Source organism: Halictus rubicundus, chromosome 10, assembly GCF_050948215.1.
Source record: "Halictus rubicundus isolate RS-2024b chromosome 10, iyHalRubi1_principal, whole genome shotgun sequence".
In the NCBI taxonomy this organism is placed as follows: Eukaryota; Metazoa; Arthropoda; class Insecta; order Hymenoptera; family Halictidae; genus Halictus; species Halictus rubicundus.
The window spans coordinates 11,563,708-11,586,607 of NC_135158.1; the positions used below are offsets into that span (position 1 = coordinate 11,563,708).

The 22,900-nt window shown below is 39.3% G+C and overlaps 5 protein-coding genes and 1 long non-coding RNA gene across 10 annotated transcripts; 4 read left to right on the forward strand and 2 right to left on the reverse strand.

The window, feature by feature from the left end:
• Nucleotides 1–145: 145 nt before the first annotated feature.
• LOC143358050 (free fatty acid receptor 4-like) lies at nucleotides 146–5,228 on the forward strand. 4 transcript variants are annotated; one of them, XM_076794899.1, is made up of 6 exons: nucleotides 146–748; nucleotides 2,755–3,152; nucleotides 3,624–3,851; nucleotides 3,920–4,102; nucleotides 4,242–4,439; nucleotides 4,620–5,228. In XM_076794899.1, exons 2-6 carry the CDS (start codon nucleotides 3,048–3,050, stop codon nucleotides 5,226–5,228), a joined length of 1,323 nt encoding a protein of 440 aa, XP_076651014.1. In that variant the 5' UTR covers nucleotides 146–748; nucleotides 2,755–3,047. The 4 variants fall into 4 exon arrangements, with proteins under 4 accessions (XP_076651014.1, XP_076651017.1, XP_076651016.1 ...); XM_076794901.1 differs by lacking the exon at nucleotides 146–748 and adding an exon at nucleotides 773–1,488; XM_076794902.1 differs by lacking the exon at nucleotides 3,920–4,102.
• A 65-nt stretch (nucleotides 5,229–5,293) lies between these two features.
• Nucleotides 5,294–7,456, reverse strand: LOC143358049 (uncharacterized). Of its 2 annotated transcripts, XM_076794896.1 has the most exons (3): nucleotides 7,181–7,456; nucleotides 5,475–7,096; nucleotides 5,294–5,393 (listed from the first exon to the last, which is right to left on the reverse strand). In XM_076794896.1, exon 2 carries the CDS (start codon nucleotides 7,058–7,060, stop codon nucleotides 5,492–5,494), a length of 1,569 nt encoding a protein of 522 aa, XP_076651011.1. In that variant the 5' UTR covers nucleotides 7,061–7,096; nucleotides 7,181–7,456; the 3' UTR covers nucleotides 5,294–5,393; nucleotides 5,475–5,491. The 2 variants fall into 2 exon arrangements, with proteins under 2 accessions (XP_076651011.1, XP_076651012.1); XM_076794897.1 differs by lacking the exon at nucleotides 5,294–5,393 and having other exon boundaries at nucleotides 5,492–7,093.
• A 262-nt stretch (nucleotides 7,457–7,718) lies between these two features.
• On the forward strand, nucleotides 7,719–8,684 carry LOC143358172 (uncharacterized). The gene is made up of 2 exons (XR_013082930.1): nucleotides 7,719–8,085; nucleotides 8,176–8,684. It is a non-coding gene; the product is annotated as an uncharacterized LOC143358172 (long non-coding RNA).
• An 89-nt stretch (nucleotides 8,685–8,773) lies between these two features.
• On the forward strand, nucleotides 8,774–15,976 carry LOC143357637 (uncharacterized). Its single transcript, XM_076794157.1, has 14 exons — nucleotides 8,774–8,778; nucleotides 8,877–9,022; nucleotides 9,079–9,561; nucleotides 9,640–9,707; nucleotides 9,783–10,011; nucleotides 10,085–10,210; nucleotides 10,279–10,686; nucleotides 10,846–11,004; nucleotides 11,084–11,543; nucleotides 11,614–12,250; nucleotides 12,318–15,299; nucleotides 15,373–15,499; nucleotides 15,574–15,716; nucleotides 15,770–15,976. The coding sequence occupies exons 1-14, from the start codon at nucleotides 8,774–8,776 to the stop codon at nucleotides 15,974–15,976; spliced, it is 6,180 nt and encodes a 2,059-aa protein (XP_076650272.1).
• A 76-nt stretch (nucleotides 15,977–16,052) lies between these two features.
• On the forward strand, nucleotides 16,053–20,161 carry Rlip (Ral interacting protein). Its single transcript, XM_076795121.1, has 9 exons — nucleotides 16,053–16,259; nucleotides 16,481–16,619; nucleotides 17,156–17,406; nucleotides 17,495–17,756; nucleotides 17,830–18,010; nucleotides 18,188–18,502; nucleotides 18,579–18,936; nucleotides 19,016–19,275; nucleotides 19,358–20,161. The coding sequence occupies exons 1-9, from the start codon at nucleotides 16,175–16,177 to the stop codon at nucleotides 19,457–19,459; spliced, it is 1,953 nt and encodes a 650-aa protein (XP_076651236.1). The 5' UTR covers nucleotides 16,053–16,174; the 3' UTR covers nucleotides 19,460–20,161.
• Nucleotides 19,760–22,804, reverse strand: Vha55 (V-type proton ATPase subunit Vha55). Its single transcript, XM_076795122.1, has 5 exons — nucleotides 22,755–22,804; nucleotides 22,387–22,603; nucleotides 21,505–21,971; nucleotides 20,762–21,427; nucleotides 19,760–20,687 (listed from the first exon to the last, which is right to left on the reverse strand). The coding sequence occupies exons 2-5, from the start codon at nucleotides 22,472–22,474 to the stop codon at nucleotides 20,421–20,423; spliced, it is 1,488 nt and encodes a 495-aa protein (XP_076651237.1). The 5' UTR covers nucleotides 22,475–22,603; nucleotides 22,755–22,804; the 3' UTR covers nucleotides 19,760–20,420.
• Between the last annotated feature and the right edge of the window lie 96 nt (nucleotides 22,805–22,900).

Here is a 22,900-nt window from a genome sequence, read left to right on the forward strand (position 1 = left end):
GTTGCTTTTTGTTGACCCTTGTTAACAAATCGCGCTCCATTGAGAATAGCAATATTTCAGATTGCGATTTCGACGAATGTTAACACTTTGGCTAACGGGAAGTCTATTAATACGTTTTTTTAACGACCGTTCTATATCTGAAAGGAATTCTTTTAAACATAATTACACTATGTTTCTCGAGGTAAAATATTTTTCGTTTATGAATGAAATTACTGTCGCGATTAGAACAAATTGCCTAACCATAATTGTTTTATTTTCGAAAACTATTGCGCGATTATTACTAAATTATTCTGCTATGAGAACAACTTGGAACATAAATAATTTAATTAATTGTCTTTGGTTCGGCCTAACAATTTATTTGTCGTTGTATCGTCGTTAATTTGGTTTGTATTTACGGGAAATGAGTATGGAAACGCGTTTCCAACAGATGCGCATAAGACGGAGGATCGCAAGAACGTGGCCCCTGATGGTTGATAGCTGTTCAATGCGGACTAGTCGGCGGGTAACATCCGCAGGGGCAGCACGAGTTGCCCGCTACTCGTTCCTCGCTCTTCCATTTCATCCCATGGTTTAACGCTGGCGCGGTCAAATCGTCGGTGCAAACGTGAAATTTTGTCTCGACCACGGCATACTGAACAAATCATACTGACGAATCGTTTGATAATATTTCCTCGTTACGGTTCATCGACCAATTAAAATTGCCATTGCATTTCGACAATGCCGGATTACCGCCGCACCGTTTAAAAAGGTACGTCTTTATTTGTTTTCCTCATCTCAAAATTACTCGTTTTAACAACACAGTCACAACTGTTCGGGCTTTCTAGTGTAAGCCGTGTCCTCATGGCATGAGTTCATTTTCCTTTCTATTCTACAATAAAAGATAATTTCCAATAAACGAGAACGCATACATAGAATTCGGAAAGGAGACGGTTTCCAACCGAAAGACTTCAGCGATGAGAACTGTGCATGATGCCGGGTCGGGAAAGTCGGAAATCTCTGGTCGTGACAATAATATGTTCTCGTTGCACGCTCGATCGTTAACCGGAAATAGAGAACGAGAAGAGAGATGAAAGTCGGGCGAAAGTAGAAAACGAGAATTCGTCCGGTGTCTAGAGACGAAGGAATATAATTGTCTTTGATCGTTATGGGGAATAATTGAATTCGTACTATTTCTGATCCGAAGATTGGATCTGGGTCAGAGCACGACGATATCGTCGCACGAACGAACCGCGACAAAATCATTTATTAAACGATGAAAGTTCGCGTGGCGACACGTGACGCGACACGGAATCGTCGCAACCGCGCCGGGTACACAATTCACAGAAGCGAATCAGTCGTTTCGCGAGCATCGTTCACGAATTCTTGTTAATGTTGTTGGACGTCCTCCATCCTTGTTGCTCGTCTAGAAACAGCCAACTAATTGCATCTACTCCGACGTCTAGGGCTCTCGGAGAAAAGTCGCGGGCAGATAATTGCGCGACAACCAAGGTGAATACTCGTGGAAGAAAGGCCGCTGCCTCCCGCGCCGCGCCGATCGAATTCCAATTTTTCCTCCTGCTTTGGAGAAACCGAAACTCGAATTCTGCGTAAATAAAACAACGATTGGCTGTGCGCAGTATCAGATTTGCCACTGCAATGCAAAAATTCGATCGAACCGAAGCAAACGATTCGATAAGTTTATTTCGTTCGGTCCTCTTGCATTTGAACTTGCCAATTCTTTTACACATATAACTCGATCGAGATCTAGGCACATACATAAATAATTCCATCACCGATCCTGTGTTTCCGTTATGGAAAAACGAACGAACGAGCGCGATCGGCAAAACAATAGGGGATATTGTGGTCCGACGAACAGGAATTACGAGGGTGTCTCATCGCTTTTTTTAAATCTAACGAAGGTGTTAATCTTGTTCGAGTCATAAAATTCTCGTAAATATTTTCCGAGCTCTGGGATCGCGTTGCTACCCCTGCCTCGACAAAAATAGTAGGAGTACGGGACAAAGGAGTTGTTTACGTCGTCGATTCGAAAGGCCGAGCCGGCGAAGGTTGTCCGGCAAATAATAAGATTCTCTGGAAATTGTGTCTGTAAAAATATTCAACTTTCTAATGCGATGAAAAATGAGGGTAGTTCCCCCCCTCCCAACTGGATGCAATACCTATTTGTTGACCGAGGCTTAAGGAACAAAAGAGAGATTCGAGCACGGATGATATAATAAAAGAAAAGACTACTCTTATCGCGTTCCGGATCGCACGTTTCTATCGAGGAATCTCTCTGCTAGGTTAATTACCACTCGATATATCGATCCGCGTACTTGATCCCCCCGAAAAATATACGTGCTTATGTAGTTGGAAGGCTGGCCCGCCCGCGCCCGTGCAGCGATAATTTCGTTTCCAATTATTTTCAATCTCCTACGAGCCGCAATCTTCGACCCAAATACTCTCGTGATGCTCAACCCCCTTGGCTCGGTCTGAGTTTCGTTGGTCCAGTAATTGCGATACAAATGAAAAGCATCTCTCAAATGCTTGTTTATCTATTCCGTAAGGTCAAAGACGAAACAACCCGAGAAGGATCGAGCGCTGTATGTGTTTTTTCCATCGCATCGATCCGACGGTAACGCAATTAATTGTTGATCGCAGCACGAGCATCTGTCTGATCGTATCGAGCGACTCGATCGACCGTAAACTAGCTCGTCTAATGGATCGCAATTTGGTTGTTCAGAAGTTAAATTGCATTAAACGATTCGCTTGTTACAGACACTCGATAGGAGTCCTATCAACCGGACACGCTGCGCGGATAGCATCGATAGTCTGCTGTTAAAGAATAGGCATCGCGGTTCGCTCGTGCCTCGAACAATGCCGGCAAAGACGGAGACCACGGCGAACGAACCGTGTCTTTGACAGCAAACGAAAGGAAGGCCGAATGCGTCTAAATGCATGGAGAATAAACGCGTTCGATCACGAGCAAAGGAAAAGAAAACAGCAACGAAAAATGTATCGAGTCTGTACTCGTTGCTTGACTATCGGCGAACGAGATCGGTGATTTAAAGATGAATTCGTCTTACCTCTGGGGTGAAGACGAAGAATGGGGACCACGGTACTATTTCACCTACTACAGTCAGTTTGGAAACCGCACAGGAGCCAGCACTGTTGAGGTAACGAATTCGATTCGATTCGATTCGATCCGATACGATCGTTCCAGCTCGAATTTGTTAACGCGTTGATCGAATTAGCTGAGTTAATTGATCGGTCGTAAATTATAGTCAACCTTATCTATCTCTTGTTGTCTTAGTCGTTTGTCCAACGACTCTTGGACGCTTTTCAACACTCGCGTTCACCGAAGCATCGGGTCAATTTCCAACGTCACCTATTTGAAATGCGTAGAGAGGACTATTGGTCGAAAAATTACCAGGTTAACGGGCTAATTAGCAGCCAGTCGAGTCTGGCTAAGAGAGCGCACACACGCCTCGTTAGACAAAAGGGAACAATGCCGGGTGGAACAGCGTCCTAATTTTCCTATCTCAAATAAGCGAGCCAACGTCGCGAGGCTACGTTCCTTCGCGTTCCGCGTTCGAGTCGCAAAATCAGAACAAAAGAAAATAGAGAAAAGGAGAATCGTTTCGCAGGTGGTGATACTAGCCATTAGCTTCGTTTTGGCGGTTGCCGGGAACTTGGGAATAGCAGGCTGTATACTCGGATACAGAGAAATGAGAACGCCAACGAACTTGTGCTTGGTGAACCTGGCGGCCGCCGATCTATTGTTCAGCACCGGTGTACCGGCAATCGCCTACACCAGATTGACCCAATCCTGGCGGCTCGGGGAAACGATCTGCAAACTGCTACCCTACTCCCAGGTATTTCTCTCGTTTCTCTTTCTTCTTTAGATGTACCTAGCGGTTTTTTTACATGTGTTACGTTATAGTTCGTCTGCGGCTTTGTGCTTCTGTGGACGTTGACGTTCATATCAATGGACAGGCATCGATGTTTAGCGATAGCTCCTTATAGAAGCGCTTTAACCAGGCCCCGTGTCCTAGCGGCTAGTCTCGTCACCTGGATCGTCGCGGCTTTTCTTTTTCTACCTGTGATATTTTGGTTCAAATCGAAGGTACTTGAACAACTGAGCAACGCAATAGCAACACGCGTAGGAACCAGGGCTGGCTGAGACGGTTCCGAGAAACGATTGGTGTGGATGCGCGTAGCATCCCCGCTGTTCAGGTTTTCCTTGATTCGCTCTAAATGCGCAGGTGATCTCGAACGAGTTGACGATCTGCACTCTAGTCTTTCCACGAAGCGACGTTGTCAGCATTTCCCTGTGCTTCATCGTGCCGATCGTCGTCCTAGCTTGCCTCCTACCAATGACTCTTCTTGTCTATCATTATCAGCGGATCTTTCAAAAAATCCTCGACTCGCGAAGCAGATGGGCCGTCTCGTGCATCGCACAAGTAAGTCCAATTGTTGATCTTCCAATACGACTCGATGTACAGATCCAGAGCCAGAGTGTACATATTAAGATCCAGTACACCACTATTTTAGCGTTTAGGTTTTACCTATTGGCTCTGGGTTCCCGATATTTTTACTTTTCGAAAGGAAACCGACGAATACGTGTATGCGTTTAAACACAGGGGTTGGAGAGCGGCGCAACAGGTAGAAGAGATTCCGAACTGTCGGTGATGGGAACGTTGCTAACTTGGCCGGGAAGAAAGCTATCCAGTGCAAGCATCGCGGCCAGACCAGGACGAGCTGGTAGTCTTTCTCAACACGAAGAGGTTCGATTGCAGAAGCATCTGCGTGCCGTGCGAATTCTAATGCTGAACGTGCTGTGCGTTCTCGTCATGTGGCTACCCATTACCACTGTGATGCTATTGATCTACGTGGACGGCAGCAGACCAGTCGAGAACACCGATTTCTTCCTACGATCGCACCACTTCGTCTGGACTTTGATCGCGGCGCAGCTCAACGCCATAGTGAACCCTTTGCTGTACGGTGTTTTCTCCGAGAACTTTCGAGTCTGTTTCGTAAAGCTGTGGCGACGCAAGCTCGACGGGAATGTCAGAACTACCGCGGAACGCACAGGATCCAAGAAAAACGGAAAAACCTTGGAAGCGTTTCAAACGCGGTTGGGCAGCGTCCGAACACCCAGCAGTTCTAGAAATCCGCAGAAACAGTCAAAAAAAAGCTCTAGCTGCAGTATAGGTAGCATCGTCGAAGTACCTACCACCGAGAAATTATAAAACATCCTGTACGAAACACGCATAAATACGTTTATACATTGTGTATGATACTCGAGAGAACGTTACGGTATCGGGAATGGGAGAAATCCAAGTCGAATAATTTCCAAATCATTCTATTAATTTTAATTGTGACTGCACGTTCGGTCAAACGAATCGGAAAATAATCTAAAATATATAATGAAATATTTTATAAATGTCTCGTTGATCAGAGTAAGATGTCTTCCTAATAAAATTCGACGCTCATACTTATTTGTAAAGATCCTTTAAACGTCGTTCCCAGCCAAGCATTCTCTTCTCACGTTTCTTTTAATTTCCGACAACGTTTTCATATCGATGTTCCCTTCCTGTAGAAGCTTTTCGAGCATAGTGATTTTCGAATTTATGAAATTTTCTGTATCCAATCTTGGTTTCTTTCTTTTCTTCTTCTCACGGAGAGGATAGACTACGTAGTTTCTTATAAGACACCAAGGATGCCCCTCCTCCTTTAAGGTAATCAAATCTGTTGCAACTTGTAAGGAACTTACTGTTTTACCATCCGGTATGTAAATATCAACTATAGTTTCTTGATCTTCCACTTTTTTTATGCAAAATGTAGTTTCGTTTTCGAATTTTACATTGAACACAGCCCAACTGTCTTTCGGAAGGTTGTCGAAAAACGTTACAGACAGAAGTAATAGATTAGCTATCCTACGTAAAGATATGTTTGGAGAGAATTGTACTTTCTGCTTGTGAGCGTACAAATTTATTCTTTTCAATCTCTCTTCTTCAGCCTGTAACATGTTGTTCAGTGTCTGTATTTCTTGAGTCCCCTTATAAATCTTGTCCATTATAAAATTCGTGCCTTTCAACATATCTTCACTAAGACCGATAAAAGTATCTTGCTCTACAGACAATTCTTTCTCCACCTCGTCTATAGAAAATTTCACCAATTGCTTATTCATAGTTAAACCTAAAATTATTTTTGAATTATAATATCTCAAACAAGGAAAACTGCTATTTTGAATGCTGAACCGTTGAACACTATCTGGCTTTAATAGTTGTTTTTTTCCAAAATACAATTTAGATTCATCCGAATATACCAACCATAAAGAATCCATGGTTGATAGGCTAAAGCCTGCGCAAATAGTCTGTACATTAACTCCTAAGAAAATTTTTTCAAAAGTCAGCGTATCGTTCTTGGAGTGCATTACAACAACGCTATCCTTATTAGTAAGCAAGAGCAAACTGGCAACCTTAGAATCTGCTTGTACAGGTATTATATCTCTGATGGGATAAATACTACTATACACTATTTGAACAGTTTCGTTTATCAATGTTAAAACTTTCTTTCCAATTGCAAGTATACATAAATTTTCAATGTTACTGTCATTTTTGGTTATGGTCTGCATGAATTGTTGTATTGTATTCTCCACATTCAGCGTACAGACAGATAACCTGCTCGAATCACTTTCCTCGGGGGAAAGTTGCAGCAACAGCTTATTCATCATATTTTGTTTATTGTCCAAGTAAAGGTACTTGTTTCTTGGAGTTAGTAATTCGTAAAAAACTGTACCCATTCCAATTGCACTTTTACTTAAAACTGCAAACTCCCGGTCTCTCGAAAGTTTATATACACCATGTGGAGAGCAAATGAAAAAGACTCGGCTTGCAAAACATTGTATACTCTTTATTGGAGCAGGAGCTGTTAGTACTTCGGTAGACACGAAATCATCGTTTGTGTATGGAAATATTATTACCTTATCTTCGTACCAACAGAAACAGGTTTCTACTCCATAAAACGTACAAATGATAAAGTGTTTTGGCACAAGCTCATCATTCGTTTCGATGTACATTTTGGTTAGTTAATACGTCAAACTATTTTTTCCCTACTAAAAATAAGAATTCCATATTATAAATACACTACATCACAAAAATATAAAAATATATAACATATCTTATCGTGCTACGCCTACCTAAACATTCAAGAATAATTACAGCTTCCTCTTCTTACTGATATTATTGTTATTTTTAAAAATGTAATTTAATCTAATGTACAATAAACAAATATTTTTAACATAACAAATTGTTTATTAGATTCCAATGTGTTCATATTATGCAAACAATCCCAACCAATATCACACGAAAAATAAACATAATAAAATACATAGTTATAACTGGTTATAATGATCTAACGATCAAACTTTCGAACTAATCTGCGCCCACGGTAGGCGTGGGTGACCGGCGGCCCACCGCTCTAGATGGCACCACCTACAGTGGCGGGTTTGTGAACTAATCTTCCGTATCTTTCCTGTGTGTAAGACAGGGACAGAAATAGAATACAACGAAGACAGAGAACGCAACGCCTGTACCACCTCCTTTTCTACGCACTGATATCTGCTGATATATATGGAAAATTAGTTCACAAACCCGCCACCGTAGATGTCGCCACCGTTGCTGCTGCTGTGGGATGGGTCGTCGATGGGACGGAGAAATCCCCAGTAGTAGAGCGAGGATTGGCGAGAATTCAAAGATTCTAATGGTCCAACTGAAAATATCCTCACGTGCAGAGCCCACTCTCAACACATGGTCAGAATGAATATACGATCACTCAACAGTGTCTACACTTTATTTAACGAAAGAAACGATGCAAACTCGAAACCGCGTAGCCACGCCGTTTCGGACAGCAGTGAGCACAGTGTGAAATAATGACTGCAATATAAAGTGCGAGAATGCCGAATAAGCTAAATGTTACAATACGTCTGATCGTGATGAAGCACGCCTGAGCACGCTGACAAGAGAGCACAAGAGAGTGATCCGAGGCAGTCCGAGGATCTGAGATTTTTTTTTAACAGGACTAGCCTGTGTTTAGATCATTTGGGTTGAGTTAAAGATCCCTTGAGCAGATGCTCACTACCCTTTAACATGAGGAGTTAATCGTTAAATAATAAAATTTTCAAAAAACTTATAGAGGTCGACTGCAGGCGAGCTGCAGCTTCAGGGTTGTTGGTTGGTGTTGTTTGGTTGCTGTAGTGTTGATTGGTTGCTGTAGAAGGATCCGAGTATCCGAGATATTGCTCGAACCCACTGATATATCAGCCTTGCAACGGTGGTGCGCAGGCGCAGTAGCCCCCACTTCGCGGTGCATGCGCAGTGGTAACACTGAACCCTACACTGCTGCAATGGTAGTGTAACAGCTGCACATGGGTATATTATCGAAGAAAATAAAAACGTTCCACTCCTTCAAAGACAATGTTGCGAAATAGATTATTGTTTGTCTTATACTGGATTTATATTTTATAATATCCTGGATAATACCAAATAGGAGGATGCACGCTTGGAGTAGTAGAATGTAGAATGAAAATGTAACATCGAACTTTTAAATTAATCTTTTATTTTATGTAACAATTACAATGTTTTAACAATAACTATAAAATACTAAGCTTTGTACAGTATAAGAATAAAAGATTTTTAACAATGCTTAAGAATTATTATATGGATATCCCTTAAAACTTTAGTCGTAGTTTCATATTTATTTATTAGTTGACAGGTTTTTGGATATTATATGTATGAAGTACCACCTTGTATTATATACAATATATTTGCAGACACATTCATTACACAACACCATCTGTAACTGAAAAACCATTGCACCACCTTTAAATTTACAAGTACAACCATCACACCAACTAAATGGATAACGAAAGATGAATACCTTACATTTGTAATTACCACTGTCCTTCACTTCATTCCGTCAGAATTGTCTCTTCCTCCAAATCAGAAATGTCTACTGCAACATCTAAGCCACGAAGCAAAAGGTAAATGTGAAACATTTTATAAATATAAATTGAAAACAAGTATAATTAGTCTTGAATTCAAACTAGGCACAAAGAAGAGGATTCAGAAATTTTAAAACCTTATGGCTTTTGTTGTTCACCAGAAAATGTTGATCCATTGACAAAATATGATGACAAAAATAAATTTCTTTACAAACCTCCACTCGTGTCTACAAAAATAATAAATGAGAGTCCAGTCTTAAAATTTCGAACTCAGTTTACTGGTCATGTGGATTCTGAACAAACTAAACAGTATGGCAAAAGTAAACTCACAGATATTGGAGATCACAAACGTAAATTATATTCAGGGCAGACCGCTGCACAAGAACTACTATTACACTCATGTGGTGGATCTACATACATCAATTTATCTGACAAGCGAACAGAAAGAATCAAATGGGGACCAATAGTATGGTATATAGAAGATGAAATTGAAGCAGCAAAAGATGCATTATGGGTACAAAAACAGAAAGCTTATAATGTAGAAATGGATAGAAATACTCAATTAGGAAGTGAAAAATGTAAACCCACAAATTTTTTTAAATAGTTGTTTCAAACATAGATGAAACACAGCTTAATATATTTATAACTTTTTTCAGTTAATCTGTCCATGAAAAGAGAATTGTCTAAGTTTCCACGCTGGTACCAAGATTTTTCCATTGACCAAGTACAGAGCATTTATTGTTTAATAATTACTGAAACTTAATTACTAATAACATAATAGGCAATTGAAACTTAATAGATGAGAAACTTAATGATGCTACAATGTGTAATACGTAGAGATTGCGAAGAAATGGTGTCAGGACGCACAGAAAGAATGCTTGTGGACATTGGAATAATGTCTACATTCTTCCTACTTACACCAAATATCATTAGGAAATTACAAGAAATTTCTAATTGCAATGCAATCAAATTTCTGAGAGAAATCTACAAAGTCTTAACAGGAAATTATTTTGAAGAAGAAGAATATAGTTTGTTGCTTTGTCGTCTCTAATTTGTATAATTTATTAAGATTATTCTTCACTGGTATCTTTATAATTTCAGAACAATTTTACGACTGTAACGAAAGGATCATTTTGTCAGCTATTGCATTCTTAACTCTGCCTGAAGCAATAATGGAATTGCATGAGAGATTACCCCCTGTTACAATGCCAAAGATTCCTATTAAACGTATGATCTCTGTATCGCGTGTGTTTCTCAATTATAAGTAAAAACTGATCGTTACATTTACGTTACAGCTTTACCGCCGACGTTGCAGCTGAGACAGAAGAAAGAATCGCCTTACGAAGAAGATCTCTTTGTACGCTCAGATTGGGCAGCTTATTATAATCGCGTTCAAATTTGGAAAGCACGCTATCAATTATTGCCGTTACCAAAAGTAATATTACCACCTAAAGAGTGCATTTTAACCGAATCTAACAACGTAAGAACAAGTCGTGAACATGAAGAGAATAAAGGAGACAGAAGGAGAGGTGGAGGAAGTTTCGATGCTAATAAGCTGTATCAGACAGACAGAAGTTCGAGTACTCAAAGAAAACAGAAACGAAATAGCTCTGTGAAAGAAGAAGATGAACGTATGACGCGAACAAGTTCTCCTTTACTTAAAGAACAGCACAAAGGAAATACCGTTAGAAGACATAATAAAGGTATGTTACTCCAAAGTCAAAACATTTCTAAATTATTATTATATCTACATTAATATCTACATTACGTACATATAAGGTACATCTACATTAGATAAGATAGGATATCTATATTATTATTTCTACATTATTATGTAATGCTAATTTAGACTTATGTATTAGATAGGAGAAGTACGCAACAAGACGTAAATACACTTAAAGGGATGAATAAGGAAGAATCTACTTTTGATATCCCACAATTACCCAATGGAAGTAAAGTATTTGATTTTACGATTAACGGAGTTAGCGAAAAACCAGGACCAGTAGAGTATAAAATATGCGGTATTTCTTTCGATACCACTTGAATGAAGCGTATACAATTATTTAAAAATATTTATTCGAACGCGTGCGTCTGTCGTAGGAGTTTTACAACCCCCTCAACAACACAAAAAATCTTGGCTCGGTGAGAAACATCCGCACTACATCATATCTGGAGCAGCTGAAGATCCACCATCGTGCCCTGTAACATATGAAATGTCTGGCGTTGCAAACGTAACGCCAACGAACAGCGATGACAAATTTTTTGCTATACTGAAACTTGGAGATGGACCCAAAAAGATCTACCCGAGCGGTAGAAAGAATTTGTCCCCAAAGTGGCAAGAATGGTTGCAAAACGTGGACGAAGAATATCGAAAAAGCGAAAGGGAAATGAACAAATTGATAAAGAAGATAGAAGCTATAACGAAGTTGGTATTCCCAGGACCTAAATGTGACAACTGCTGTTCCTGCAGGCAAAGCAGGAAGTCGTATATAAAGGGGAAGGAAATGAGAGCACCATATTTTGTGATAGACACTATAGCCGAAGACAGTAAAAAGAACAAGTAATAAAAGTAATATAGCGGGATAATATTTCATTCGAAAATATAAACTTCTTACTCCTTTTTACGACAGATGTATTATAGGATCAATGGCAATGCATTCACCTGCACCTACACCACCGGAATCAACGGTGAATTTATTGGAAGTGATAGCTTCGGAAGATGTTCTCACTTCCAAGCTAATGATAAACGGAGTTACCAACCCTAAAGGCGAAACACAATATTATATTTCCGGGATCACAGACGAAATCATACATCAACCATCCAGAATCGTGGAACGTCCACCTCCTAGACCACCGAGAAACGTTCCACCGTGCGAGTGTGCCATTCAACAAATATCGGCTAAAGGTTTAACACCGGAAGTAAGTCACGATCACATACCATGGACTAAACAAGATGGTTTGTGCTTTGGAAAAAAATTTAGACCTCACGAAGCTCCTGCGATCTCCTGCAAAATGTATCCTGGCGATAAATCATGCAGGAGAAATCCATTTTACCGTCAAATAGTAGACGCAAAGAGGCGAGCAAAGAAAGCGAAGGAGGATCCTCTAGATCCTTTCGCAGAGAAGAGAATGTACAGCATTGCAGATTTCAAACCATGCGGGGATGAACATGGTATGGGTATTTGTGGAGCACCGTGGGGTACTTTGCATACTCTGACTCCGCAAGAGTTAGAAGAACAAGAAAAATTGAGGAAGCAAATACTAAGGGTAGATATTTTTCAATATTCTGTAGTCAAATTTTTTAAATTCGTAATCACATCGTTGCGTCTCGTAGGGTCCTCCGTGCGGAACAAAAGCTGGTCGAGCCGTCTGCAAAGGACCTTTCGGTGAACGAATACCAATGAGAAAACCGGTAGTAGATTTGCAAGAAATACCTGGAGAATTCGATGAAGAAGAAGAGGAAGGAGTGGAAGAAGAGGTGGTAGAAGCGACGGAGCCTGTAGAAATAAAGAAAGAGAAGAAGAAGAAAAGAGATCAGCGATGCCAAATGAGTCCAGATAGTTTAGCTAGCAAGCAGAAGATCAAAGAAGAGAAGGCAATGAAAAAGTTTATCCCAGATCCCTCATATCCCGGTTACGATGATGCATGGAACATACATCGTACAGCACCGTCGGAGAAACAATCGGAAACAGATTTCAAAGCCTTACTAAAACTCAGTTCTCCTAAACCACCTGCGACTCCTGTAGAATCGAAATCGTTAATAGATGATCATGAAAAAGCTCAGCCTCCGTTTCAAGAAGATACTTTAGAATCGAAGAAAGATAAACAGAAAACAGCTTCTCCGAAAAAGGGTGCGTCCAAAACAACTTCAAAATCAGAATCTTCCACAAAAACGAAAATAAAAGAGAAAACAAATAAACGACAGGAGAAGTCAATTGTTACAAAATCTTCAGACATTCGAGCAAAATCTGCAGAAACGATCTTCAAAAGAAGCACGACTAGCGATAAGACAAGTGACCATAAGTCATCGAAACAAGAAAAAGCTAATAATCCGCGTACAAAGGAAATTGGGAAAACCACAAATCCTGGTAAGCAAATTTCTGGAACCTCGAGTTTAAACTTGAAAGGTGGAAAAGGTTCCTTTCATGAAAAGTCAAGCAAGAAGACAGAAGGCAAATCGAAACCGATCGCAGGCTCGGTATCTAAAACGGCAGGAGATAATAAAAGTAAGATTAGTAAAAAGAATGGAAATCCTGGTAACAAAAGTAGAAGTGCCGCAGCTGTGAAAAAATCAAATCCGAATGGAAGTTCGCCTGTAGGACGTGGAAAGAAAAAGGAATCTAGAGCATTTAATTTAAATAAGAAGAAGCAAAGAAGAAAAGTCTCTTCATACATCGAAGACGAAGGTGACGATCCAAAAAAGCAGATTTTGGGCTTGAAAAAGAAGCTGATGTCTCCCGAGAACTATCCTCCCAATGTTCAACCAGTAAATCTACCGGAAGAGCCTCCGACAAAATGTACACACGAATATGGAGATATAGATATTGTAGATGATTCCGCGGAAGAAGAGGAAGAAACTGATATAAAATTACCAAGTAAGGGACCGTGTGGCTGGAGGACGAAATCGGAACAACAATTGCCAACGAAAAAGACTTTGGTTTATCTGAGCGAACCAGATTATCCTCCAGAAACGATAGAAGTACGACCAGGAGGAAAACCATGTGTTTGTCGCGAAAACCGAGAAAAGAAGAAAGTACTGATGTACAACATTGGAGGTTTAGTAGGTGGAAAAAAAGATGATGCAGAGCACACTGATAAATTATTTAAGAAGAAGAAAAACGAGGAAGACAAGAAGCTGCAGGTGATAGAAGGTATTATTTATCACACTCCACCTCCGAGTCCCCGTAGGAGCGACGAATATGTACCCGAATACGATCTCTACAAATCTCCATACGACATGTGCCTCTCTAAACGCGTAGATAAAAATCTAAAATACGTGGAACGCTATAGCGTACCGAAAAGCTCCGCGTCAAAGGCATTAAAGCGAAACGAACCTTGCGGATGTAGTGAATTTGTGGACACGCATGACATACAAGCACACGGTCAAGATACCGAGGCAGAGAAAGCGATGGAAGAGCTTGAAAAAACCAGACAAGGATTAGTGGAAGCAAAGCCACCGAAAGAACGATGGAAATTGGCGCTCAATGATGTAGGATTGATCGACTATTATACACGATGCAGAGATTCGATGCCTTGTTGGTTGAAGTGCAATAAATTCAATAAAATAGGTTGCAGACTACCCCGTGCAAGACTCGTCGTGAAAAGACCTGTCTGCGAATGTAAGTATGAAAGGAAAATACTCGAGAATAAAGAAGAAAAGATCAAGTGGAAGGAACGCCGGCAAAAATTGAAATCCTTGAAAAAACAGCCGTTCATAAATGTTGAAAATACCTCGAAACCGGTGGTTGCGGACACTAAGTTGATGATATCAGGAGTAAAAAGAATTCCAAGAGAAGACGAATATATAGACGATGTTAAATATTGTATAACTGGTGTAGTTGAAAATTACACCGAAGAACCACCAAAACCGGTAGTAGCTGGTGTCCATATGGCTACACCTATTCAAACACCCGAGCCAAGCATAGAAGAGATACCATGCGTTTGTTTACATCGACATTGGTCACCCATAAACGTTCCTCCTGGTCCATTACCGAAACCAGAGGAATTACAACGTGCCGAGGAATATAGAAGGAAAAAGGCCACCGAAGAGGCATACAAGCAAATTCATATGCCCGATAAAGTATACGACACTCACGGTACCCATAGTTGCTACAAACCTTGTCACTCAAATAGTGCTTCAGAAGATGAAGATGCAGAGGAGGACGACAGTACAGTGTTGGTTTCTAAAAGATCCAAACATCGGAGGAGAACAAGTAGTGTAAGTAGGAAAAGTAAAAATGATGACAGAAAGAGATCTGGACTGCAGAAAACTTCTCAAATTGGAAGAACGAATCCTCGGGAGAAGTCTAAAGACGGCAACAAAAACGAAGAGAAAGTACAGAATGTTGTAAATACTCGTAAAAAATCTGAACAAAAAGAAGTCCGAGACAGAGAGAAGACAGAGACTCAAAGAGTTACAGAAGTAGATGTACCAACAAGATCACAAAGCCCCCTAAGAAGTCGATCTAAAGGAAGTAAAAGCGATCCTCCTTTACGAGATACAAAGATCGACTCGAAAGAAGAACTTGTAGAGGAAGCTGTAGCCGAGGAAGACACAGCCATTTTTGACGATTCTCCTCTTATGATTTTGACAAAGGTAAAGACACGCTTTTCTTAGCCAGAATTTCATTAATGAATACGCAATAACACATAGATTATTAAATGTTTAGAATGAATTAAAAAAAATGGCAACAGAAGGATTTCTATTTGCAAAATTACCAAGATGCTTTCTATTACCACAACTGAGATACTGGTTGATGTACAGGGAAGGAATTGCTCTTAGCAATACGGATAAAAGTAGATATGGTTTTCTATTTATTTCTCATTGCGTACAACTATTATGTTGTACTAATTTGATTAAATTCTTTAAGACGAATCAGTGCGGAAGAGCATCGTGATGTGGAATGCCATGGATCTCAGAAGAGCGTCAATGGACGATCCCCCATCATTAGGCATGACCAAAGTTCAACTAAGAAAATTGACTTTCGACGATGCCGACAAAATAAAAGAACAAGTTTGTTTCTGCCATGGAATTTTGATTGCAGAGATCATTATATTCTTTTACAGATCGCGGAGAAAAAGGCGTTATTCCACAGCCATGTTCGCAAAGATCGCGTTTTATATGCGCGATCGATGTGGAAGACGATGGATTATGGAAAATTTCCAGACGTATCGTTCAAAGAAGCATACTTTACATACATGGCAAGTAAAGAAGCCGATGGGTTTGTTTTTAAGCCATGGTTTCGTTCCGATGTACGGAAAGCAGCAATTTAATAGAGTCTCGTAAGACTTCGACTCTGAAATTCTCGATTGACAAAAGAAGGTTTGAATTATGAAAACATCGCGGGCTCGAAGTAATCGATTTTATGATAGAGTAATTACGAAGAATCGAGACGGAAACTCGAACGCAATAATCGATAGCTTGTCACCAGAATTTTTAAGTCGGCTAAAGCAGATCTCGAGCGAAGGAGAATGGATTTCGAAAGCCCTGACGTAGAAAAAGAATTTCCGGGACTGTACGCGTCGGAATCCGCTAAGAAAAGTAACGAAAGTGATTGTACGTATTGTTGCTCGTTAAATTAATTGCTCCCTCGAATTTACGTACCAATTTCGATAAGAGGTTATACACCTGTCATCCGTGTGCAAATATCAAATGTTGTGAATATCCCTGTTTTGCTTTAATGACACGTTGTAACAATGTGTCAAAAATTTATATTAAATTTTATTAATCATTGTATGTGTGTGTGCGTGTGCGTGTGTACGTAAATACATTTTTAGTTAGCGACGAAGGTGGACACGAGAAACATTCGAAGAAAGAACTCCTAGGCGGTAAACGCAAAGAGAAAAAAGATCGAAAAGATCGTGGATATGCCACATTAGAGGGTGAAAGTTCCCCCGACGAGGATCAAGAAACAAAGTAATCTTATTTCATAGAATTATTAGAGCATTTCAGTGATTAATCCTCACCATTCCTATTTACCGACCTTTTAATTAATTAAATTACATTCTATCATACATTTCGTTCGTTCTTAAAACACTTCTAGAATAATTGGTAACGCAAAGGTGCTTGTCAATGTCACCTTTCATGGTGTTATAGTTCTTTCACAAAGTAATTTTAATTTTCACATATTGTTGGCACTGTTATGTTAATTAAGCTTCATATTGATCTAAAATTAGGTGTATTGATTTTTGTTCTGTGTTACACATTTAGTCAATAATTCAAAGCCAATTACCTTCCAATGGAGAACAAACTTATAGCGAATATTTATGATTTGATATTGTTAATTGTTTTGGTTCTCATTACAGTAGTGAATGTGTACTTTATCATAAAAGTTGTTGTAATATATTTACAAAAAGACAATGAATAGATCATAGATGGGATGAAGAATTATCATTGTAACATCTATGTTTTATCGATGTACCGATCAAATGAATAAGAGATTCTACTTGTAGAAGTCCGTCAAAGTCAAAAAAGACCAAGGCCTTTAAATTTCCTTCCAAGAAGGAAAAACGAGAGAAGTCTAGAGAAAAAGAGGGTAAAGAGAAAGATGCAGAGAAAGAGAAAGATAAGAAGAAGAAAGACAAGGATGAAAAGGATGTAGATAAAGAGAAACGCAAGGAGAAGGAGAAGGACAAGGCTAAACAGAAACTAAAAGACCGTAAGAAAGGAAAGCATACCGGAGAAGACTGTCTAGACATTGGAGGTAAAGGACACACAGTGTTGACTATAAAATCTTCTTGCTTCTGTTGTTCTAAAATTTCTGTTTAAAATTTGTCAAATTGTTTGTTTAGAAGAGCAACCGATATTTGGGGTGAGCTTGCATTTAGCAGTAGAACGAAGTCGTTGTCATGACGGTGTTGAACTGCCCTTAGTTGTAAGAGACTGTATTGACTTTGTGGAAGAAAATGGCATGAATGTGGAGAGTTTGTACAAAGTTCCAGGGGTGAAGTCGAAAGTTCAGTATTTGAAAAAGTTGTACAACAACAGAGAGCATGTAAATATGTCCGAGTTTGAACCTACAGTAGCTACAAGCCTGTTGATATTATTTCTGAGGTTCGAATTCTAAGATTTTTAAACGATTTGGTTTTTTATAAAACGAACTGTTGTTAGAATGTTTGTATTCCAGGGAGTTACCAGAACCTGTATTAGAGAACAGCGAGACAATCTCTAGGTTCGAGCAAGCAGCATCCACTAAAGATGTTGCGCAAAGAGAAGCACAATTGATACAGCTCACTCAACAGCTTCCAGAATGCAACAAGGTTCTTCTTGCATGGGTTATATTGCACTTGGATCATGTCACGGCCCGAGTATGTTGAAGAAAGACAAACGGAACTTAATAGAAAGGCTATCCCAGGTTTAAGCTGCCGAGCATTATCAGTAGACTGCGATCTTTTAAAATTTTTTAAGAAAATGATCACGTTCGGTCGTTGGAACCTGAGACAACACTGTATATTTGTATTTACGTAACAGAAACTTGATTTCAGGAGAAAACGACAAAAATGAATGCCCAAACCATCTCGATGACATTGAGTCCTGTCTTACAAATGAGTCATAGATTGTTACTAGCTCTGTTATTTCATTGTAAAGCTCTCTTTCCAAATGTTCTGTTAACAAAGTATGTCCCACCGCTCTCGTCTGGCAGTGTCAATCTGCCAGACACCGTGGAAACGATCGCTGCTGAACTGTCCAAGCAAGAATCGTTATTGTCGCAAATACATATGCAAATGAATGCAGGCTTTGTTACTAAGTCCCGCGAGGAACAATTGTGGGAAGTGCAACGCATGATAACGCAACTAAAGGTTCGACTCTATAACAAATTAAACAAACAAACGCATGCAAATATTCCGTGTAAATGATATTCTTTTTTCTTTTCAGAGAAAATATAAAACAGTTCAGAAAATGGAAGGTGCCGCGCAGAAAAGTTTAGACGAGGAAGTCAAATCGAATGATGAAAATATAGTTGAATCAACTGTGCAGAAAGTTAAAGTCGAGGAAGAAGATTCGGCACACCTGAAATCTGAAACTCAAACAACGTCTATCTCAACGTTAAAGAGGATTAACAAAATTCACACCTCGGAAGACAATAAGGAACCAATAAGTACGAATAGTAATCAAAGCGAGAGAAGTAGTCAAACCAACGATAAAGATATCGTTGATTCTGCTGAACCGTCTACGCTTGTATTGCAATCCAGTGAACAAAACAGTACTGCAGCGTCCAAAACGAATGAGAACAGTAAGGATAAATCTATGGAATAGTTTCACTACCGTATATTTAACGTAATATTTCAACATAATTGAAAATATTATTTCAGCTTCAACAGTAGAACCAGAACCAGAGAATGTTATAGATAAGTTAAGGGAGAGCTTAATTTATGAAGAATTATTAAACATGCAGGCGTTGCTAAAGTCACGAATAAATCAAGAGAGAAATGAAATCAAGCAATTAACGGAAATGTTGTCAGAAAGAGGTCCAGAGAAGAAGAAGCCAGAAAAACTGGGAAGAGTACATTCGCCGAATGAAGCTGAATGGACAGCCATGGTTCAATTAGTTAAAGAAAATCAGCTGCTGGAGGTATTTCCACCGTATCTACGTATATTTGCACAAATGATTTTTTAATCAGTATTATTTGTATCTTCGTCTCGTTCGATTTCAGAAAAAAATGACCACTTTAATCCGCAGTATCATAGAAGAAAAGGATGCTTGCATCGAACTCCGTGTTCAATTAGCAGTACAACAATTAACAGCCAAAACTTGACAACTAATTGATAAAAAATAATATATCAAATTTACAGAAGAGATAATTACACAAATTCTGAACATATGCAATATCATGTTTTGCACAGAATGAACATATATAGTTTATAAGTTGTTATCTATAATCATATGTTTTCTCGATCCAGACTACTCCCTTACTCTTGTAAAATAATAAAAAGCAAACGGAACATGTACAAACAGTATATGCTTTTTCGTGTTCAACTTTCTTTCATTCAATAGGTGTAAGTTTTCACATCGTGCACATGCATCTGCATTTTGGGCTGTTAATTACACTAAGTAGTATCGTCAACAAATTCATGTATATTTAAACTATATTTTATATATTTATTTTGAAACAAGAATACTATTCTATATGTATAACATCGAAGCAACAAGAGTGCTTGCAGAATATGGTTTAAAAAGTTGTTTATCCATATAAGTTCAAACATTTGCGACAACATCGAACGAACATTGTTTTTCGTTTTTCTGTTTCGTGAAAGCGCAAACGAAAATCTATTGGAATGTAGGACAAAAAAGTGATATGATCTCGCAATCTCTTTTTTTTTTCTTCTATGTTAATACTGAGTAATATATTACACTTTACACAATCACTTTCTGTAAGCGAACATTTGAATACGACAGAAAACATTATAATTAAAATTACAGTAACGCTACAGAATTAACGTTCAACAGTATAACATGGTCCTGACCTTTACGTACATGTTTTATGCAAACATTATTTTTTACCAGCACACGCTTATCATTATTGTCTAATCTCATAATTTACGATCTTTCGGAAATAAATTGATTTAACTTTTTGAATTCTAACTTCCAATTTGTTTAACGAAAATTTTCATTTTTTTTTTGCTATTGGGCCAGGCCTGATTTATAATCTTTTTATTTTCCATTCTTCGTAGAGTTTTCAGGAAGATGAAAATTGAATCATAAGATAAAAAAGAAACTTAATGGCGGGAATCTCTTGGATAAAATTCTGCAAGGGTGCTGGCTGGGATTCGCTTGAGCATCTCTTTGGGGAAGATACGCAGCAATTGCCAACCGACATCTAGTGATTCGAAAACGGTACGATTCTCGTAACTGCCCTGAGAAATGAAGTTCTTTTCGAATTTGGAGAGGAATTCCAGATACAACAGATCGTCGGGTGTCAAAGCTTCCTCACCAACAACAGCTTTCATAGCTTGTACATCTTTTCCGATAGCGTAGCAGGCGTACTAAAACAAAATAATTTATAATTTTACAATATCTTGATGCTTCAAAGATAACTGACCGTAGCAAGGATACATACCAATTGATTGGATACATCGGAGTGATCTTTCCTGGTCATGCCCTCTCCAATGGCAGATTTCATTAAACGAGATAAAGACGGAAGTACGTTAACAGGTGGATAAATTTGTCTGTTGTGAAGCTGACGATCAACGTATATTTGTCCCTCGGTAATATATCCAGTTAAATCGGGAATAGGATGAGTGATATCGTCGTTCGGCATAGTTAAAATTGGGATTTGAGTGATGGAACCGTTACGACCTTCTACTCGGCCAGCCCGTTCGTATATCGTAGCTAAATCAGTGTACATATAACCAGGGAAACCACGTCGGCCCGGTACTTCTTCTCGGGCGGCTGATACTTCGCGAAGAGCCTCGGCGTAAGAGGACATATCGGTAAGTATAACTAGAACGTGTTTCTCGCATTGATAAGCTAAGAATTCGGCTGCAGTCAGAGCAAGACGCGGAGTGATAATTCTTTCGATGGTAGGATCGTTGGCCAAATTTAAGAACAGGCAGACGTTCTCCATAGAACCGTTCTCTTCGAAATCTTGTTTGAAGAAACGAGCGGTTTCCATATTTACACCCATGGCTGCGAATACAATGGCAAAGTTGTCCTCATGAGAATCCAGGACCGATTTTCCAGGGACCTTGACAAGACCAGCTTGACGACAAATTTGTGCAGCAATCTAAACAAAATTATACAATGTAACATCATTAAATTTATACAATTATTCTTGAATTATACCATTGAAAAGTAAATTACCTCGTTGTGGGGCAAACCAGCTGCCGAGAAAATAGGTATCTTCTGACCACGAGCAATAGAATTCATAACATCGATGGCAGAGATACCGGTCTGAATCATTTCTTCAGGATAAATACGCGACCAGGGATTGATCGGTTGACCCTCAATATCTAAGAAATCTTCCGCGAGAATTGGGGGTCCTTTGTCAATCGGCTTTCCAGATCCATTAAAAACACGGCCCAACATATCCTCGGATACCGGTGTCCGAAGAATATCGCCGGTGAATTCGCAATGAGTATTTTTCGCATCAATACCAGAGGTACCCTCGAACACCTGAACTACTGCCTTCGAACCAGATACTTCTAAAACCTGACCTGATCTCATAGATCCATCGGCAAGCTTCAATTGAACGATTTCTGCGAATTTTGGAAACTTGACTTCATCCAATATAACCAGGGGTCCATTTACACCCGACACAGTTTTGTAGGCTGAAAGAATAAAAATCAATTTGAAAGATCAACGTGAAAATTAGTCAAAACGTTTCACAATTTCGACTAATCATTTATTCTCAGGCACATCTAAAACACCGACATGACAAATCGTAAAAATTCATTATGTCAATGTCTATGCGTCTGGTCACATGATAGTCAAACGAGCACTTCCCTGAGAAAACTATAATCTATTCACAAATTGTTTTTCCAAGCTAAAAATAATCGATTCTTTGGAACGTCCATGCGCGTTAGCAGCATTTTTTCGAATTGTTCATAAACGATAATAGAGCGAACAGTTTTGGATCAGCTGACTAGTTGCAAATCGATCCGCTGCTACGCCCAGTTTACGTCGAGTGTTTCTACTTGATAAATTTACGCTCACAAATTTTGAGAAAACAATTCGGTGACTTACTGAGTCGTGGCTGTGCGACAAAGTCTCTCGAAACAGCCAAAACATGTTCCTGAGTGGCTTGGCGATCTCCGATGTTTTTCGAATACATTTTGCCGAGCGATTTCCCTGATCTGTTACGTCGGCCAAACAGCAGAAGGTACTGCCACTAGAGCTTCGATGAAAGAATGAAAGAAGACAGACCGAAACGTCAAGAGTGGGGGTAACTTCGAATGCTCGACTAAAATCGAAGAAATAATATGTTATGCAATCGAATGAATCAATAGAATTCGAGAGAAATGTTAACAGTGAAAAACGCGAGATTCTTTAATAATTATAAGATTAATGCGTGGTACAACATATAAATTTGCTGTACACTTAATTTGCCCAACCTTGCAGATAAAGCGGAGAATAGGTGTTTGACAAAGACAGATGCAGGGGCACGTGCGATCACGTGGCTTCAACTGATTAATTCATTGCACGTTTATTATAAATAAAATCCGCTTTGCAGAGCCCTCTGTCACGATAGAAATATATT

Bases quoted from the DNA above. Each gene is read 5' to 3' on its own strand.
- LOC143358050 (XM_076794899.1), top strand. From the start codon at position 3,048: ATGAATTCGTCTTACCTCTGGGGTGAAGACGAAGAATGGGGACCACGG. The intron at 4,103-4,241 runs GTACTTGAACAA...CTAAATGCGCAG, and splicing joins TATTTTGGTTCAAATCGAAG to GTGATCTCGAACGAGTTGAC. The intron at 4,440-4,619 runs GTAAGTCCAATT...GTTTAAACACAG, and splicing joins CCGTCTCGTGCATCGCACAA to GGGTTGGAGAGCGGCGCAAC.
- LOC143358049 (XM_076794896.1), bottom strand. From the start codon at position 7,060: ATGTACATCGAAACGAATGATGAGCTTGTGCCAAAACACTTTATCATT.
- LOC143357637 (XM_076794157.1), top strand. The intron at 10,012-10,084 runs GTTTGTTGCTTT...TTATAATTTCAG, and splicing joins TTTTGAAGAAGAAGAATATA to AACAATTTTACGACTGTAAC. The intron at 10,687-10,845 runs GTATGTTACTCC...CTTATGTATTAG, and splicing joins CGTTAGAAGACATAATAAAG to ATAGGAGAAGTACGCAACAA.
- Rlip (XM_076795121.1), top strand. From the start codon at position 16,175: ATGGATTTCGAAAGCCCTGACGTAGAAAAAGAATTTCCGGGACTGTAC. The intron at 16,260-16,480 runs GTACGTATTGTT...ATACATTTTTAG, and splicing joins GAAAAGTAACGAAAGTGATT to TTAGCGACGAAGGTGGACAC. The intron at 19,276-19,357 runs GTATTTCCACCG...GTTCGATTTCAG, and splicing joins AAGAAAATCAGCTGCTGGAG to AAAAAAATGACCACTTTAAT.
- Vha55 (XM_076795122.1), bottom strand. From the start codon at position 22,474: ATGTATTCGAAAAACATCGGAGATCGCCAAGCCACTCAGGAACATGTT. The intron at 21,972-22,386 runs GTAAGTCACCGA...TTATTCTTTCAG, and splicing joins TGTCGCACAGCCACGACTCA to CCTACAAAACTGTGTCGGGT. The intron at 20,688-20,761 runs GTATGTATCCTT...ATTTTGTTTTAG, and splicing joins CCGATGTATCCAATCAATTG to TACGCCTGCTACGCTATCGG.